This window comes from Haliotis rubra, unplaced genomic scaffold (genome assembly GCF_003918875.1).
Source record: "Haliotis rubra isolate DU_JTF1 unplaced genomic scaffold, ASM391887v1 Scf169, whole genome shotgun sequence".
NCBI lineage: Eukaryota > Metazoa > Mollusca > Gastropoda > Lepetellida > Haliotidae > Haliotis > Haliotis rubra.
Genome location: NW_025765658.1, coordinates 1,475,621 through 1,495,356, shown reverse-complemented (window position 1 = coordinate 1,495,356; position 19,736 = coordinate 1,475,621). Strand labels below are relative to the sequence as shown.

Below are 19,736 nucleotides of genomic sequence, written 5' to 3'. Positions count from 1 at the left end.
CCTTTTGAGCATGAGAGTAATGTCTATACCTAGTGTGCATTGTTAAACTAGTGAAAAAATAGCCAAGGTCGTATTCCGACACAAATGTCGCATACATATTTCCTGATGGGTTTGGGCATCTCTGTTTATATAGTTGATAATGTTATCCACAGAGATTATTTACCGAGTGTGTTTCCGTATCATAACATGATATATTAGGAATAAAACATTAATTGTATTATGCGAGCCTTTGGTGAGCTTAATACATAAAAAAAAATTCCTAATATATGATATTAATGATACGGAAACACACGAGGTTAATAATCTCTTTATCATATAATGTCATTCTTAAAATCACTCTAAAAAAGAGGCAAATCGTACCTGAATTTATGTTTACTTGCTAGCAGACGACATTTTCAGTGATCCTCAGTATGAATGATTTAGAGAAGAGGAAGTTGATTTTAGAGTATTATAACAAGGACATCAGATCAGCTAAAGTGATTTCAAGTAGAACAGGCATCCCTTTGTCCACTGTTTATCGTGTTTTGAAAAATATTGCAAATGGATATGGCATTGAGCACCAGGGAGGCGCAGGTAGGCCCGGAAAATTGACTGTCGGTGACAGGAGGCGGCTTGGTATTCTTGTTTCTAAAAACAAACGAAGGAGTTTAGAAAACTTAAGGCTGGATATGATTGATAGAGGAACTGTGGCTGTCTGTAAGGAGACAATTAGGAACTGAGCTGCATGCAATGGGTTGGCAGAAAAGTCGAGGAATTCCATCACCGATCATGAAACCTGAACAAAAGGAGCGAAGGTTGAACTGGTGCTTACAGCATAGAAATTTTAACTGGGACAATGTGATTTTCTCAGATGAAAGTTCTGTGTGGCTGTTTCCTAATACACTGGATTTCGGGACCAAACAAACTGAAAAACCTTTGTATCAGCGCCCAAAGTACAGTCCGGAATTTAACGTGTGGGGTGGCATATCTGTGTTAGGGGCAACGCCCCTCTGTGTATTTGAAGGGAATATGAACAGCGAGCGGTACACAGATATTCTCGAGGGACATTTACTTCCATCTGCTCACGTGTTCTATGGACATTTTTGGATTTTCCAGCAGGACAACGACCCAAAACATCGTTCAAAGCATTCACAGGCCTGGTTTCGGACCCAAAATATGACATTATTAGATTGGCCAAGCTATAGCCCTGGCCTAAATCCAATAGAAAATGTTTGGGGACTTATGAAGGAAAGTATCAATAAGACTGACTGACTGACTGAGTTTGGTTTTACGCCGCTTTTAGCAATATTCCAGCAACATCACGGCGGGGGACACCAGAAATGGGCTTCACACATTGTACCCATGTGGGGATTCGAACCCGGGTTTTCGGCGTGACGAGCCAACGCTTTAACCACTAGGCTACCCCACCGCCCGTGTCAATAAGAAAAATCTGACAAATATTGCTGAAATGAAAGAAGAGGTGGTCCGATATTGGGACAGCATGGACCACGACTTTCTAACTTCTTTGATCAGTAGTATGCCCCGCCGCATTGAAGCCTGCATTGCTGCAATCCTCACTGTTGACCTGTCTTTGAATCTGGAGTTATGTTCTGCTAATATTCACATTTAATATGTGAGTAATGAGTGAAATAAAAAAAAATACAATCTGTAAATTCTCAATAATTTCTGGTTGTATTGTATAAGTGATGATTGTATTGATTAGGGTAAGCAGCTTCCCACATTGTGCATAATGTAGTAAGAAGTACGCCACGAACGGAATAGATCTCGCTACATAGAAGGAACTTGATTCACCTATCTAGCGGTCGATTCCCTACATGGGTACAATGTGTGAAACCCATTTCTGGTGTCCCCCGCCGTGATAATGCTGAAATATTGCTAAAATAGTACTAAAAGCGGTAGGAAACTAAACTAACTCACTCGCATATTAATGAGCGTATCCTTGCCCACCGTTGACACCCGTCATAAACACATGCAAAGGCTAGTAAATCAATCACACGAAAAACACAGAAACGTATTGTACAAGTCAAATTAGAATTGCATCTGACATCACTCCTGCGTTAATGCTTCAAAACTGGAATTATATCGTATACGGCAAGCATGGCCGGTACAGAACGTTGTTATACATTATTGCTGGCCTGTGACCCATGTCACATCTTGTGTATATGTGTATATGTCTACCCCTGGAGTTAAATAGCCAGCGTCTTGTGGGGACGTTTTACATAGCATTCTGTTTGTGCAGCTGAAGGATATTTACCGTACGAACGTCAATAAATACCGACTGGTGGCAATGGGTAATTAAGTCCTAGTATTGTCAAACTGGGGAAATGAATAAACTTAATACCTTTATAAGAACGGTACAGATGAATCTGAACAACCATGTTTGCTAATCATTCTTGTATTGTCATATTTTGTAAACTTCCTAAAACTCATCCTTGATGTTAAGTTTTCATTGCGTAATAACTAAAGACGTACTGTAAGCCTTATAAGTATTTTTATTGTGTCCGGTAGACGATACGCAAAAAAGCGGTAATTTACAGAACAGAACAGTTCTGTTTGGTAATTAACGATGACAAAATGCGTTATACTTCATGAAAAACTAGTCATTTGAGGATTTCCCAGTAACCTTATGAAAACGTACGGCTTTATAGATATATAACATCTTCTTGTTTATTGAATAAAGCGTCGTTTCGATGTCGATTATGGCACCGTTACCACCAACCTCTAGAACGCTACTCAAACACCCAGTAACATTGTTAATGCAGCCATATAAATGGGTATGGGATGATTATAATGTCTGACCTGCCAGGTTGTGTGTAGTTCACATGCGGTGTTTCTTATGTTATGAAGACCCAATTTGTCAGTAGTCGATCAGCGACACACACACGGGACTACGTCGTCATACATGCTATTTAGGAACAGTGGTAGGATTTAGTGGTGACACTTATACCTCCCCGTGAAACAACCCACATTTCCTCTGTCATCCACGCATCCTTCAAACAGAACCGTTCGCTCTGTGCATCTTTACGTTGGCACTACCTTAAGCAGTTGGAATATATTTGAAAACATATAAATGAAACGATTTAAGTAACCGATCGTTTCTAATAAACCAAAGCGAAATATGAAAGTGCAAATGTTTGTTTATTGCAAGGACAATCAACAACTTTAAGATACAAAGTTATCATATAAATAATCATGAGGTAATACTAAAGTATCATGCGACGTGCGAGCACATATAGTGATTCAGTCAGGAAAATGGCTCGTTTCCTACCTGCAGTTACTCACATCATGTAATGATCGTTCAATTACACGTAGTAACCTCTAATATCAAATGATTGTACATATGTATATACGTTCACATCACATTAGCTTGTCTCTTGGTTTTGTAATTCATTACTATCATTGAGAAATGACTGCCAACATGACGTAGTAGTAGATAACTTCATCTGCACCAATCATCTATTTCTAAAATATGGGAAACGGCAGAGCTGTACAAGCCTGTCATGACTTTACAAGTTTTACAAGAGGGTAATCACCGACGTTGTAGTGTTAATGAAGTGTGTCTCTATGCTTGAGACCACGGAGTAGATATGGACAATATAGACATGATATCTTCACCATGCTTTTTTAATTCAAATCAATATTCTCCTCCCTACTTTAGTTTACAGTAACACAACAGATTAGCTGAACTGTGACATTTCCCCTAAAACGTCTCTGTGTATTTACATACAGGTATTCAGCACTTCCTCCTGCAGCTTAGTGCGTCTCTGTCATCTCGGGTGATGCTAGGGACGCTGCAGAGCCGTCGTATGTCATGTTGCTGAAGCTGATGTCCCTGAGGTTTGGGCGTGGCCTGCTGGACAGACCAGACTGTGGAGAGTTGTAATCCCCTTCCTCCACGACCTTCTTCCTCTGTGCCGTGCCCCTTCAACATCGACACAATAATTGATAATGACATTGCATTGATTGCCATTAGTGAATTACCATGTAACAAACGTGACATATCCATACTATCAAACCAGAACACAATACATGCAAGGGATGGGAAAATAGCCTTAGTGTCCAAAATATCACTTATGTCTCTGTATTCTGTCGTGAATTTGGGAAGTACACGAATCTGGTTCATCAATCAGAAGGTCTCAAATCCCAAACGTGCACCTGTGTGTGAAACTGCTGACAGCCGCATGTCTCACATTTGATATAAAAACGTACTATTATACCTACCACTTTACAATCACGATAAGTACAGTTAATGGTAGGGTACATTATGTATTTAATTCACAGGGCGAATTGGACATTTTATCTGCACCCAGCACATTGGATGGATACAAACAAAGGCAAAATGAGTATTGAAAATGTGAAATTTTCTGCTGACAATCTAATATTGCCCTTTGAATGAAACCTTATGGTAGATAAAGCGTGCCGCACTTCTGCACTTCTAAGAATTTGCTGAAATGAAGTGGACATTGTTTGGTCGGGTCAGGTATGGTTAGGTCAGGAGTTTACAAGCAGATTTAATGGTTTGCTACTTCATTTAACACATGGACGTCAAAATTGTTCTTGTTCATACACAAATGAACATCACGGGACCGAATTCTCCTCTAAAGGTAAAACTTGTAAATATCACATCTAAAGAGATATTTTCCCATAAACCCATATTAGAGCTTGAAGAAAAGGTACAAGATCATCATCATCATCATCAGCAGCAGCAGCAGCAACTTGATGAGGAAGCATGTGCTTTGATTGTATTAAGCTTTTGTGCTTCAGTTTGGATCCGTCCATGAACGTCCATTTCTGAGGTCTCACTTTAATCATTCATTTCATTTGTGACCAATCGTTTTATATTTTTGTATAGTTTGGAGGTTAATGAAATTAACATGTTTGGACCCTTCCTGGTTTTGGCAATGAGACAATGGAGGCATGTTTCCAGGCTTTAGAAATAATATTTCTAAAAAAATATTATTTCATATTATGCTTAAACATCTAATACCATAGTTCCTTTGCTCCTGTCGACGAACCGTTTGTTTTCAATATGGCATCTTTCAGTTCATCGGATGAGAATAGTGTGTTAAAGTCAGAACTACAATACAATACGCAAGTTCAGAACAAAATGAGTCTTTCAATGTTTCAAAAATCTCTGAGGAAGTTTTCAGAGTTGCAGTATACAATTGTCCCACCAGTGTGTTAGCCGCCTGAATGTATTCACTACACTGCCGTCTATGGTAGAAACAGGAATAGGACACCGGATATGAGCACCACTGATACTTTCAATTCAGATCCAATTATAGATGAAGGATAACTTATCATTTTTACACAATATTTATATTTGTGCCTTTCAGCCGGAGCAGGAAGTGATATATGAGTTCCCGGACTAAGTTTCCATCGATAAGCATGTATAGTAAAAGATCTAATTGCACTGGCCCGGGTGTTTTACACTGATACTTTCAATTCAGATCCAATTATAGATGAAGGATAACTTATCATTTTTACACAATATTTATATTTGTGCCTTTCAGCCGGAGCAGGAAGTGATATATGAGTTCCCGGACTAAGTTTCCATCGATAAGCATGTATAGTAAAAGATCTAATTGCACTGGCCCGGGTGTTTTACAGAAAATAACCTTGATCTAAGACACTCCGAACATTTCATTACTAAAGCTGGTACCTTTGTTCCTTTTCAACATATTAACTTTTATAGATATCGTTTGAGACATCCATAAGGAGAATACCTTTAGCAGCTGGCAAATTAATGTCAATATTTAAAGCATGGTTACGAATACTTTCTTAAAAAACGAGAGACATCACCTAAGAGAATCTTACTTAACCTTGAAGGGATCGCAGAGAGCTCCGTATTTGGCGCTTTTCTACCTGTCGCCGTGAGAAGGTTTTACGACACAGTGAGCGGTTTGGCGTCATAACAGTGACGTGCGGAGTGGAACTGAACTTGTAAGGCTTGCTATTCTCCCACGTCTTCATGGCTTTCGAAGTAGCTCTTCTACACGTTTTAATGTCGGTCATATATACGAGAGGGAATTAGTGGCTGGACAAATACAACGCCAATGTTGTTTAGGTTATTATCTGTGTTCCATATTGATAACCCGTTTTAAACGTCGGAAAAATTTCAAAAGTATGGGAATTTGTCGTAGTAGATCGGAGATCAGCATACTGCGATGTCAATGAAGAGCTGCGAGTTGGGGTAATGTAATTTAGCCAAGTTAATTCTACAGGTAACTAGCACAATATGTCATCCCATAATTAATCTGCGTATTTTGTTCCTGTTGAATGTTTTATAGCTTTTTGTATTTTTCTGATCTAATTGATCAACTCCCTTTAACCTGCATTGTACGTTTGGCAGCACTTGGCAGATAAACTCCTGATATACATATATATTAGATAAACAATCACAAGAGAAACAAAATTAGTTGGCCAGGGGTGGCGTTATCAGAGGACTTATGTGCGTATTGCCTAAAGTTTAAGTGACCCTATTCTGTGAGAAGTAGTTCTCTTCCTTAACAGACACCCCTGTAGCATCACTTCGACGTCCGCACAAACAGGATCCCTGTACGCCTGCAGCATCTTTGAAAACCTACCCTTATGAATAACACCGAGATTGAAACAGGATTTCTTCTTGTTGCGAAATGTCGCATGCGTCAGATGTGGAGTGGTTGCACGGCAGGTATCGTAACGCTGATAGCTTTTGACTGGGCCTGGTATTAACGATGACCGTCTTTGTTAAGGAAAGACAATCAGGAAGCGAGCTTAAAACACCGTGTCTTCGCCAGAATGAAACACCCTTTGAAGAACTGCTTGAACATTTATCAATATTTCCACTTCAGAACTTATTACATCTGTCATTTAATAACCGGAGACTTGCTGAAGGAAATCAATTAGGTACTGCTTTAAGTTCCGAAACGCACTCATATGTGTAGTGATGGCACTTTTTTCGCTCTTTTTTCCTGCCAATCATGTACAATTTGTCATTTGCTATTAATGCGTCAACCAAAAATCAATAGAAACCAACTTTGTCCTAATCGAGACATGTCATATCAAATTTGAAGTAAGAATTGCTGCAATTTATCATCAAAGAAGTCCGCCGTACAGATAATTAAGAGGGTCTGTCTCCGTATCTTAATAGTCGCGGGCTTGCTAAATAAGGCACCGCCACCGACATTGACGATCAGTCTGAATAACCATTACTTAGGGTGATTTGTAGGGTAATGGCCGTGCTTATTATACCGAGCAGAACAACGCCCAGGATCGAGCGGGATGTAAGGGCCGCGAACTGTGTCATATCATAGGTTACAATAATACATACATATACGTGGTATACAATTAGCATGAAATTGCAACTTATTTGCTCCACTGATTATATTGCCATTCCTTGTTCCACTTGGTCTATGAGGCAGAAGAGGAGACTTCAGAGATCTCATGGAGATTACCTTTCTGATCTGGTTGCACTACTAACTCGACCGCTACTGCAGTCGTGCGAAAGTTTGCCTGAAGTAAAGGTTAGCCAATAGAATGAGGTTTCCGCATTTAAACTGAAGTAAACACATCTGCCATGTAACACGTGTAAGTGCCTCGAAGTTAACATCCGGACAGAAGATTCCACTTCAGTGCTTACAACTGACATTTAATGAAACGGGAACAACATACGGATCGGAAACGATAGAGAAGAGTGTTTGGGTCGTATTGTATGATAGTATTATCCCTAGTGTGCGGCCGAGAGTATGTATTAAGGACAGTATACGCACGCGCACACACACACATACACACGCGCGCACACACATACACACACATAAACTGTCGTGTGACGTGTTAACTTTAATCACATCAGATGTATCTTCTAACTATCAATCACCTTGGGTTAGCCATATTGAATCAATATTAAACAACTGTGGTCTTTCATATTATTACTGATGCCAGGCCTGTATGCCAGACAGTGGTTGGTTAGTATGATCGACACGGTTTTCAGTGATCAATTTTATTAATCATGGAATAGTCTTTTTAATAACAGATTAAAAGGCTTTTACTATAGATATTACAAGAAATAACATAAATTTGAATAGTACCATTATCTATCAAAATATATTGCTTATCCCTTACTTAAATTCAGAACTACAAATCATAAACTACCAATTGAGAAAGGTCGCTGGACCAATACACCGACAGAAAATAGCAGTTGTGACCCTTTGTAACTCATCAGCCACAGCAGACGAATTTCATTACATTGTTTGCTGTACATCAGTAGAAATTCAAAGAAAACATCACACTAATTACATATACCAAAAATGCCAGCCTCCACTCTTTCGAATTATCTTTTCTTCAAGAAAAATAAAGAACTGAAATCTCTTGCAAAATGTATAAATATTATAGCAACAAAAGGGCCATAGCCTTCCTCTGTTGTATTAAATTTGATTATGTTTGTTGTATCAAGTATATGTACTGCCATCCTTCTCACCATACTGTATGCATTATACCCTGTACTCTTATACCACCTTTGATGGTCTTATGCTGAATAAAGATTCTTGAATCTTTAATCATATACACTGGACTATATGTGTGATTCTAACCAACAACGAAGCCCTCTTCCGCCCACAATGTTAAAGTCGTAAAATGGAGAAACAACAGCAGATAATGAAATAACGTTCATGTTTCAAAACGTCAAATGAGGGTCAAAACGTTAACAGAAAAACTAGTGGTAACATCACCTCGGTTTATATAACGGCCTACCTTGTGGGTGATAGGTAATCACTCGGTCAAACAATACAACAAAATGTACCAATGTACAAAGGTGGCTTCACTAACCAATGTATGTTGAGAGAGCTGAATCGCTCATTAATGTGAAAATTATAAACCGGCCTTTCTGAAAACGAAGAACTAGTTTCTGGATCCTTTTGCATAAACAAATCCGATAGAATAACGATGGTATGTTATCCGTTTCTTTACAGAGTGTGGCAACCCACAGAAAATCGTGCGTGGATCGTTAAAAATCAAAACATCTATCCCGACCCCACATTTGCTTCCTGATTGCATTATTGTGGAGAACATCATACCAATCAAAAGTGGTTCTGGAGCTCCTGTACATACACAAAGCTAGATCGCTACCACTGTATCTGTCAACGATAGATGTCATTAAATAGCTTGCAATATCATCAAGCCCATTGCCTCCAACACCTGGTATCACCACTGTTTGACAGAATCACTTGTTATTTAAATTGCAGGTAATTGACCAGTGCATCCCTAGGTACATTTCCATAAGACCTAAACAAACTACTGTACATCCTGGTGAACCTTCCAGCCGCTGAAACTCACAAGCCAATATACCGCCTGGTGAATGTCTTCATAGTAAAGAGAATATTCATACCAGACAATCAGACAGTTAAAACAGAAATTAATATTGCAGTCGGGGTTAAAGAACTATAACGAACAGTGATACTGATATATAACCCTGGCCATGAATTATTAGGCACTCTTTCACAAACTTGGCGTTTCTCACTTTCACTCACCCCCCTACACATTACTTCAGCGAGTCCACTGTCATGGACATGTTTACAGGACAGCCTTATCTGACCAATAGCGATGTTGGACATGTGTGTTTCCGTATCGTAGACATAATAGGATAGAAATTCAGAATTTGGATTACACTACCCAAATTATGGTGTTTTTGTTTCCTAAACATGACACTTATGCTGCGGAAGACTACTTTGCTAATAATCTCTGCATATCATTAACTAAGTGATCTCGTCACTTGTATACCTGCTGAAGTAATTGTGACATATTACATTTAAATATTATGATACACAAGTCTCGATTGCTCCTGATTAAGTTGGTATTGTTACATAAAAGTAGTCTAAACATTCTTAAAACAAAGTCAATAAACATCCAAGTCTAACTAAACAGTGTGCATCAAGTGATCATTAGGACCGGTAATATTGACTCCATCTGCTTACTGGCTCATTACTCGGGAATATTGACACTCACACGGAACTACCAACGTCTCTCAAAAGTCGGGGCTCGTACCACAAATCGAAACTAGGCGCAAGCCCTTTAATTATAACTACACGGTTTACTTTCCTGTAACAGATCCCCGAAACTTCAAAACTGGAAGATAAAAACTGAAAAGCCTCGCTAATTGAGCCAGGTAAAATTGATTCAGGTATGGGCAATCCATACGAAAAGCCTCGCGGCTCGGAACAAGTCTTTTTTGATCTCCCAAGAAACGCGGTGCGTGGATAATTGCGATAAATCCCAGCTTTCTTTGAAGTAATTATTTCTTTGACATTTGATCCTGGCCAATACTTTATTGCCCAATTAAATCTTCCGTTAGCCCGAGAAAGTAGTATATACGAAAGCGGAGACAATATCTTTGAGATAAAAGAAGGGTGAATTTGGAATTATGAGAGAGAGTTGAAGGGTTTTTTATAATGGGCGGTCCGCAGTGGTTGTGTATAGCGGGAGACATCATTAATTGCAATACGTGGACATACCTGAGATATGACGGCAATAAAATGTAACCAAAAAGGACGCAATTGCAATTAAATCTTCGCGAACTATTGATAAATGTCGTGTTAATTACATCTCCCTTAGATTAATTTCTAACTCCTATCGTTTATACAGATTTAAGGACCAATGTATGATCTAATACCCGTCATGCAACAGTGACATATCTTGTTCCTGCCGTCATTGGAGTACTGTCTTGTCTAAAACTCGGGAGGTGAGTATAGAAATAGATTGGCTTTAATGCGTTGATCGGTAAACGAAATACTGGCTGGAGAAAAAGCTGCATACCTTGTCACTATAAAACTACACCTAAATGGGTTCTATTTTTTAGACGTCCATTAAATACTGATGATTTCTCTGTGTGAGTTAATTTCTATTGATTTCTATTGATGTGTTATCTTTCTATGTATAATTATTACGACATAAAAATAGAAGGAATTGGGTATATTGTAGACACATCCATTATGGCGAGCTAGCCCGTATTATCCTGCCTGAGTGCGGCATGAAAGGGTTGTTTCAGTGTTACATTATAACCTGTACAGAATGGATATCTTTTACGAGCGTGGTAGTTTCATGTCCTTCACGATACGGATGTACAAATGAAAATTTATTTTTCGACGCGTAACTGACAAGAAGTAATTATATCATCAAATTTACGTAAGAAATAGTATACGAGATTAATTCAGATTTATCCTGATGACTGATTCAGTGACGGCAGTGGTAGATGCGTTCACATCATAACTGCAGATAATATTGCAGTTATTCAAATTCAACAATGTCCGCACTCCATGTTGGCATCAGATACTTCCAAGTGTTCATTACTGACATTTAAATGAACTGTAAACGGCAGGTAACTGGAGAATGTATTTGTATTTTAGCAGATCAATAATATATTGTTATTTGTTTAGAAGGAATGACACTGTCAGATCATTACATGTATGTGCAATTTAGTATTGTTTCCTGCTAGACAATGCTGTAACAAGATGGATGAGCCTGGTGAAGGATGTTGTCAGTGTGATTAGACCCCTATTCCCCTGGTTCATGGAAACTGTGTCATGTGACCCTGCAGAATTGAGTACATGTCACTTCCTATTGTTAGGGGTTCTATGGTTTGGGGGTAATGCATAGTCCACCTCCCTCTCTACTCCCCCTCTGTACTCCTCTCTGGTTGTGCACCCCCATTCAAAACCTCCTCCTTGGTTTCGAGGATAAAGTGTTTGCCAGAAAGAAAGTTGGTTGTTCGATCCCTGGCCATATCGTATTAGAAGATGATAATTGTTGTTTCCCTGCCTGTAGCGCGGAGAGAAGAAGGACTGGTCGTCTGACAGTACGTATACACAGACTGTACTGTGTCACAGGGGGTATCACTGTCATTCTGCCGCATGCTATTTCACTGGGCTAGTACTGGGTTTAGCGGAAACAATGCTCAAAACGTTGAATGTCTAATAAGAAGATACAAGCATTCTTACCAAAATCATAGCACATTTCAACATTTCAACATTTCAACACATATCTTGGACATGTCATCCGCTCACCATCAGAAATGAGTGTTTGTCCCGCCGTGTGCCAAGCCCCTGTACGACATGGCCGACGTATCATGGCCATGTCACACCATGGCTAATATGATGTACATTGGAAATGAATATTTAGGCGATTGGTAAATATTTGACTTGGTCCTGCTAGAGGAGTAAGTGGGAGCCACACGATAAACATTTCACATCAACAACGCACGTACAAAAGGCACGATGAAAACAATTCACGTGCATCACACATGGGCATTGCTATCAAATGAAATACTTCACTGTCATGTGTTGCCTCTGTGGCGGCTGCCTCAGGTGGACTTAAAATCAACCATTCGGTTTTTTGGTGTTGGTGTCCTGGATTTTAAAGTGATCGAAACATTCAAAGCAGTGTCTCTGACTATATTTGACAAGTAAAACCGACTAAACCACACATTCCTGTGTTTGAATGTCCCGTGTGGATATTTCATACATACCCTGGGTGCCTGGACAAAAAAGGGATATCAGTGAAGGAATTTTTGTGGTTTGTGGGGATTTTCATTTCGACAATTAGAAATTTATAAATCGAGGAGGCTTACAATCGATAACAAATCGTTTCAGAAAAGGTACTGTTGATTGACTCTTTCAGACAGCGATGAGAGATCGCTCAATGTCCACCTGATGTAGGAAGATATGGTATTAAGGCAACACATGTGATCTTAACGAGATTGCTCTGATTAATGTGTTCTCACAGATACGCATGTATATCTTGTATGTGCTTTTATCACATCAACTGCGACAACATCCTCAATGTAATCACATGACATCTCTTCTGTAACCAGCGTCTCTTGTACGATTCAAATATTGTTTATTGATCTCTGTTAAATAGTGATGGACCAAGTTTTCGCGAAATGTGAGCTTATTCAGTACCATCAAAGGTGGTATCGGTCGATAGTTTCGGATAAATAACAAAATTGCTACCATACTCCTTACCTCTTCCTACATATGGCTACAACTCCAGCGATGATTACGACAGCACAGACGGCGACGACGACTGCAAGTGCAATGGTGGACACGCTCATGCCATTTGTGCTCTGACTGGTACCTGACAGCTTGGTGGCTGTACAGATCGGGTCTAAAACAGACAAACGTGCAGCTGTACTGTCTATTCCTAGTCTGACCCCACTGCCCTACACCTTCAGTCAACATGTCGTACCATGGTTTACTTGGAACAGGCAAGTAATAATGTCTGTCCTGTAATGTTTCACAGTGCAAACCGGCAGTATGTGACATCATGTAGCAAGTAATGTTTACAGTAAATCCCCAGTCTCTGACATGAGTTGTATTGTTAAAGTAACCATTCACGACTAACTGTCATAGCAGTACACTGTGAAAGTATGTAACATAATGTAACCTATCATGTCATTACAGTACACTGTGAAAGTATGTAACATAATGTAACCTGTCACGTCATAGCAGTACACTGTGAAAGTATGTTACATAATGTAACCTATCATGTCATTACAGTACACTGTGAAAGTATGTAACATAATGTAACCTGTCATGTCATTACAGTAGACTGTGGACGTATCTAACATAATGTAACCTGTCATGTCATTACAGTACACTGTGGACGAATGTAACATAATGTAACCTGTCATGTCATTACAGTACACTGTGGACGTATGTAACATAATGTAACCTGTCATGTCATTATAGTACTCTGTGGAAGTATGTAACATAATGTAACCTGTCATGTCATTACAGTACACTAGCACAGTATGTAACATAATGTAACCTGTCATGTCATTATAGTACACTGTGAAAGTATGTAACATAATGTAACCTGTCATGTAATTAGAATACACTCGCACAGTATATAACATAATGTAACCTGTCATGTCATGTCATTACAGTGCACTGTGGAAGTATGTAACATAATGTAACCTGTCATGTCATTACAGTACACTGTGGAAGTATGTAACATAATGTAACCTGTCATGTCATTATAGTACACTGTGGAAGTATGTAACATAATGTAACCTGTCATGTCATTACAGTACACTGTGAAAGTATGTAACATAATGTAACCTGTCATGTCATTACAGTACACTGTGGAAGTATGTTACATAATGTAACCTGTCATGTCATTACAGTGCACTGTGGAAGTATGTAACATAATGTAACCTGTCATGTCATTACAGTACACTGTGGAAGTATGTAACATAATGTAACCTGTCATGTCATTACAGTACACTGTGGAAGTATGTAACATAATGTAACCTGTCATGTCATTACAGTACACTGTGGAAGTATGTAACATAATGTAACCTGTCATGTCATTACAGTACACTCGCACAGTATGTAACATAATGTAACCTGTCATGTCATTACAGTACATTGTGAAAGTATGTAACATAATGTAACCTGTCATGTCATTATAGTACACTTGCACAGTATGTAACATAATGTAACCTGTCATGTCATAGCAGTACACTGTGGAAGTATGTAACATAATGTAACTTGTCATGTCATTAGAATACACTCGCACAGTATGTAACATAATGTAACCCGTCATGTCATTATAGTACACTCGCACAGTATGTAACATAATGTAACCTGTCGTGTCATTATAGTACACTTGCACAGTATGTAACATAATGTAACCTGTCATGTCATAGCAGTACACTGTGGAAGTATGTAACATAATGTAACCTGTCATGTCATTAGAATACACTCGCACAGTATGTAACATAATGTAATTTGTGATATTCTTGGTGTACCACCCTCTCTACGATGCTGACCAATCAGCAAATATTAAAATGGTAACGAACCTGTGTCCGTTGTCCAGTTCTCCGTGTTGATATGTGGGTCACACAGCTGACAGTGGTCGCCGGGCTTCTTGTCGCCATCTTGATAGCAGGCACCATTGATGAGGCACGTGGCAGCCTGTGTGTACACACGCAGATATATACATATATGTATGTAACAGATATAAACATGTTATTCATATGAAGGTCAGGTCAAGACGCCAAGTTGTCCGGCTACAAACCTCTCTACTACACGAAGCATCAGTCCCCTTCTCGTTGACTTCACATGCATGGCAATCATCATACACAACATGGAGATAGCTCTGGCTGCTGCGCTGCTGACCGTTGTTGCTGACCGCTACCCTGGCGCTATGGGGGCTAGGGAGGCTGCAGACTACCTGGTACATGCTGAGGAACGTGGCCGGGGCCGGTATCCACTGGTCAGTTTCAACCACATGGGATGTCACCTGCAGAACGAGAAATGACCAGGAAAGGATCAACCACATGGGATGTCACCTGCAGGACGAGAAATGACCAGGGAAGGATAGGTATCATTTCGGAAGCCAAACAGGTCCTTTGTATGTCCAATTACGGACAAAGTCAGAGGTTCTACCATACCACCGTGACAAAACAAATACGAACTTCTCGGTAATAGTGAAAATGTTGAGGGGTCTGTATATTCAGTTGGCTGACAGTGATCAGTCAAGATTGGTTTTAAATTTCATATAAGTGTAGCCCTTCAGACTCTATTAAATAACATAGGACGATATCATGTAAGCACTGTTGAACACTATAGAGACACATATGTGTTCTTAAATATACGGGGCGGTGGGGTAGCCTGGTGGTTAAAGCGTTCGCTCGTCACGCCGAAGACCCGGGTTCGAATCCCCACATGGGTACAATGTGTGAAGCCCATTTCTGGTGTCCCCCGCCGTGATGTTGATGGAATATTGCTAAAAGCGGCGTAAAACCAAACTCAGTCAGTCAGTCAGTCTTAAATATACACCACTATCATGGCTTCATAAAATCTAATCTTTCAGTAGCACCACAATTCAAACCATGTTGATGATCCTGAAGTTTAGAAAACACTCTGTGTTCAGCAAGTTTAGAATCTATTGCCACAACTTAGGTGTAACAAGCCGTTACTCAGCAACGCTACGAAAGAAAAGGCCGTTTCTGAAATTGTCAAACGAATGAGTGTACACAATAAGTGTTCTAGAATAAATGTATTCTTTCGCGATAATTCGAAATCTATCATGGTCTTTGGCGGTCAAGTTCGAATGCAGAATTCTAAACTGTCCTTTTGCTAAAGTGCAACATTCCCGTGTATATGTCTGCGCACTATTGGATCTGCTGCAGTCGGCCGCTGATTGCGTTCTCTGGTAGCCGCGACCTTCCATCGACTGTTGCTATCTTGACGGCAGAGCGGAATTACAAACAGTGTTCCAGGACGAGAAAATAACAGTGCAAGATTCGATGAAATATACATGTATGATTTCTTCCCTTTTCTAAAAGACAGAGTACAGTGAAGCTGTTCCAGCGCCATTCCATGGCTCAATCTGGTATATTTACCTTTATAGGCTGGTAAAAGCACCCGAGGGTGTCACTGTTGACAAAGTTTAGTCCCATGATAGCAATCTGTGAACAGTCCATGTGGTTGACGTTGCAACCTCCACCGTCTTCATTCACTGGCAATATGTCTGGTGTGACATCCTTACTGATTGAACAGTTCTGTCCCGTGTACCCCTCCTCGCATACACACGACCCTGAAACAATAGCAATGAAGAGTCTTGATAGATATCGGCATCACCCAACCCTTGTGTCCAACGATTAGGAGAAAAAGTAGGTTACAGAGGGGGCTGAAAACATCATAGTGCACTCATAATGCTACTACTATTGCTTACCTTGAAAAATGCTACTTGGTGTGTTTCATGTGTTAAACCTTAACGCATCACATATATACGATTTGTCTGTTATTGTTAGTCTACGGTGCTCACCTTCCGAGCAGTTGCCATGTGCACATCCCCCAGGACAGAGCTTATCCATGATGTCCTTTGGTATATTCTCCCAAATAGTGGTGTTTTCTGCCCCATTCCACATACTGACATTGCGCTCGGCCTCACTAATACACTTAGCTACTATGTCGTCCAAGTGAGACTGTGCCCAATCCTCGTCACCTGTTTCCTGAAACAGACAAAATAGTTTGTAATACTATGTATATACTTCCAATGTTCTAACACGTGTATTAGATAATTTAAGCATTGTCAACAATGATAATCATTCTTATAATACTACCTCTAATACTTGATTACCTTACAGTGGCGTAGTTACAGCGCAGCACAAAAAGCATGTGCTTACACTTTAAAATTGAAAGCAAACATTGTGTGATTGAACATGATAAAAAAATTAACATTTAAATTGTCTTCATGTTTTCTGGGTGGTTTCTGGTATAGTACCGTGGCACCCGAAAGCAACTTGCTTCGCGGATCATTAAAAGATAAAACGTGTTTTGTCTACACTATGCAATATATTATGTCTGGAAACAGGCTAACACTTCAGTCCGAAATCGCTTAGTCTAAAGGCAACATCGATGATCTAGTCTTTGAAATTGTTTAACCCCTTAAGTATCCTTTTGTTATGTGCATAAATGAGTAAGAAATCTGCAAAACGTTCATCTACAATTGATTGTTACTTCGTTAAACAACCCACATTGACTGTAACACGCGTTTTACCTGACAATAGTACCCAGTGTTCCCAAACACGTTCTGATACATCAGCATTATCTAGTTATGTACTGATTCCTCGCCAATTGTTAAATCACACACTCAGAAGCCATCTACTGTCTCTGCTGAGCCGGTATAGTTGACAAATGTTAAGACTGGTTTCGCTGGTATTGATATTGGGTCATTTGACTGTATTTATAATATTTACTTTGTCAGGGTCTGCTTGAGTTTGATCCGCTAGTTTGGTGTTTATTTTTATGGTTTGCATGTTGTACTATATTGTTTATGTTTGTCTCAACTTTATCTCGTGTTCAGAAGACTGTTTTACTTTTAGATGTGCTATACTCTCCCTAACATAATTCCGCAATCACAGGTACTGCTACATATCCATTGGCAGCACCAGATCTGATTCTCCACTGCTGGAATCAGTCCAACTTCCAGTCATTTGGAGCAGATATCGAAGCTTTAAGTGATTGTGTCGGCCATGCTGGTGGCACCAGAAACATCGTCATGTAAGTGTTCCTGATCTTGGCTAGGACTTGTGGGATGAGTGCTGTCGGTGAAAAGGCATAGGCAATCGTTCCTCTGGGTGTCGACTTGGCATCCACTGCAGAGACTTGAGGATCTGGGACAGGATGGAAAAACGTCAACAACTGATAGTTGAGTTATGTAGATCTATATGAGTTTGTTCTCATTTGAATGTTATCTGCCTGAAAGCATCTCAATGAAGCGTCCAGTCATTAAAATCTTATCCTGGCATGATAACGCGCCTACAAGGATGTTGATATTCCCTGGGATGTGTCTTGCTACCATATCTGCAAACTGCAATCTGCAAACTGTCTATTAGAACGTAAAGTTCCTTCGCAAAGCCCATAAGTTCTTGACAGAGTGTGTGCCTCTACGTCTGTTGATATAAGCAACTACTTTGGTGTTGTCCGTGGCAACTAGAAGTATTTGTCCCCAGTGCCGGACAGCCAATAGGACCGCTTTCATCTCAATATGTTGATATGGACAAAGCCACCTCATGCCCTCTTGTCTTCTGGATGAGCTCCCCATTGGGTAGGAGATTGGATAGGTACGTGAAGATATGCGCCTTTCAGATATATGGAGATCATAGAGTCCCCTAGAAGTCTCCATATGGAACCCTTCTTGTGAACCAGAAATACCAGAGAGAACACTAGTCAGGGATCCACAGGGTCCAACTCGACAACAGCTTCCCAATCTAAGAGCTTGTCTATCGTTGTCATTTTCTCGCTTGGCATGTCATTAATGGGAGTCTCTTGGTGAACTGAAGACGGCATTCTTCTTTGATTACCTTGAGGATCCTGGAATGCCTTTACCGGAAAAGCTGGTATCAGTCTCCGATATGTGCTGTGTACCCTTGCTATTGCTGTCTGGGGTCCGGCCTTGCCGAACTTACTGGTCAGAAACATAGTGGTGTGTGGTCCTGTACATAGAGCTCACGTTACAAATCAGTTGAAGTTAAGCAACGTTGGGCGCGGAGAATCCTTGGATGGGTGACCGTGTGTGACAGCTTGACTCCTGACAGTTTCTTTGGAATTATAGTCTTGCGTGGGGACAAATGGTTCAAGGTTTTCATTCACAGTTACAAGGTATCATGTGCCCTCTTAAGAACGTGCATGAAATAACAAACGTGTATGTCATATGATTTAACTTACGAAACCAAACGTGGTTCATACTGAAGCTAGTAAACTTGATGTACACATTTCAGCATTTCAGTTGTAACACCATCCTCGATGCATCTAGGTTCGGCCCGATAATTTTATTACCTCCCTTTGCTGGCTTTTTATCCAATCAGTTGTCTACGATGGGAAGTTGAGCTACCAATCACAAGGCTTCTATCATAACTCACTTTTGCTACTTTTATCTAACAGATTAAACTTGGCAACACAATTGTTGCAGACGTACTCTGCAAGAAGTAGAAGGAGTTCTTGCATATAAATTTTGAAGATTTCAGACCTGTCAATTTGTCTGTATGGTTTATTCCGTATATCTGAGTCCCACAGCGAACAAACCTTCGCGGCTGCGGCTGCTATGCTCGTTGACACTGGCAAGCTCGGTTGTCACGGCTTATCTGATTGCCTACTGTGTGAAAGCGGATCCAGCAAAGGTAAGTAATAAAATTATCGGGCCGAACCGTAGATGCATCCAGGGTAATTGTGGACATTTACTGGAACATATAC

At 40.0% G+C, this 19,736-nt stretch overlaps 1 protein-coding gene across 2 annotated transcripts in view; it reads right to left on the bottom strand.

Annotated features, from left to right (window-relative positions):
* Positions 1-3,119: 3,119 nt before the first annotated feature.
* The window catches only part of LOC124272364, a 40,780-nt gene continuing 24,163 nt past the window's right edge, over positions 3,120-19,736 (bottom strand). For both annotated transcript variants that reach the window (XM_046707536.1, XM_046707537.1), the window contains 6 exons: positions 16,807-16,993; positions 16,382-16,575; positions 15,052-15,276; positions 14,834-14,948; positions 12,993-13,134; positions 3,120-3,922 (listed from right to left, as the gene is read on the bottom strand). In XM_046707536.1, coding sequence (XP_046563492.1) covers positions 3,754-3,922; positions 12,993-13,134; positions 14,834-14,948; positions 15,052-15,276; positions 16,382-16,575; positions 16,807-16,993 — 1,032 coding nt within the window. In that variant the 3' untranslated portion in view covers positions 3,120-3,753. The remainder of the gene's footprint in view (positions 3,923-12,992; positions 13,135-14,833; positions 14,949-15,051; positions 15,277-16,381; positions 16,576-16,806; positions 16,994-19,736) is intronic.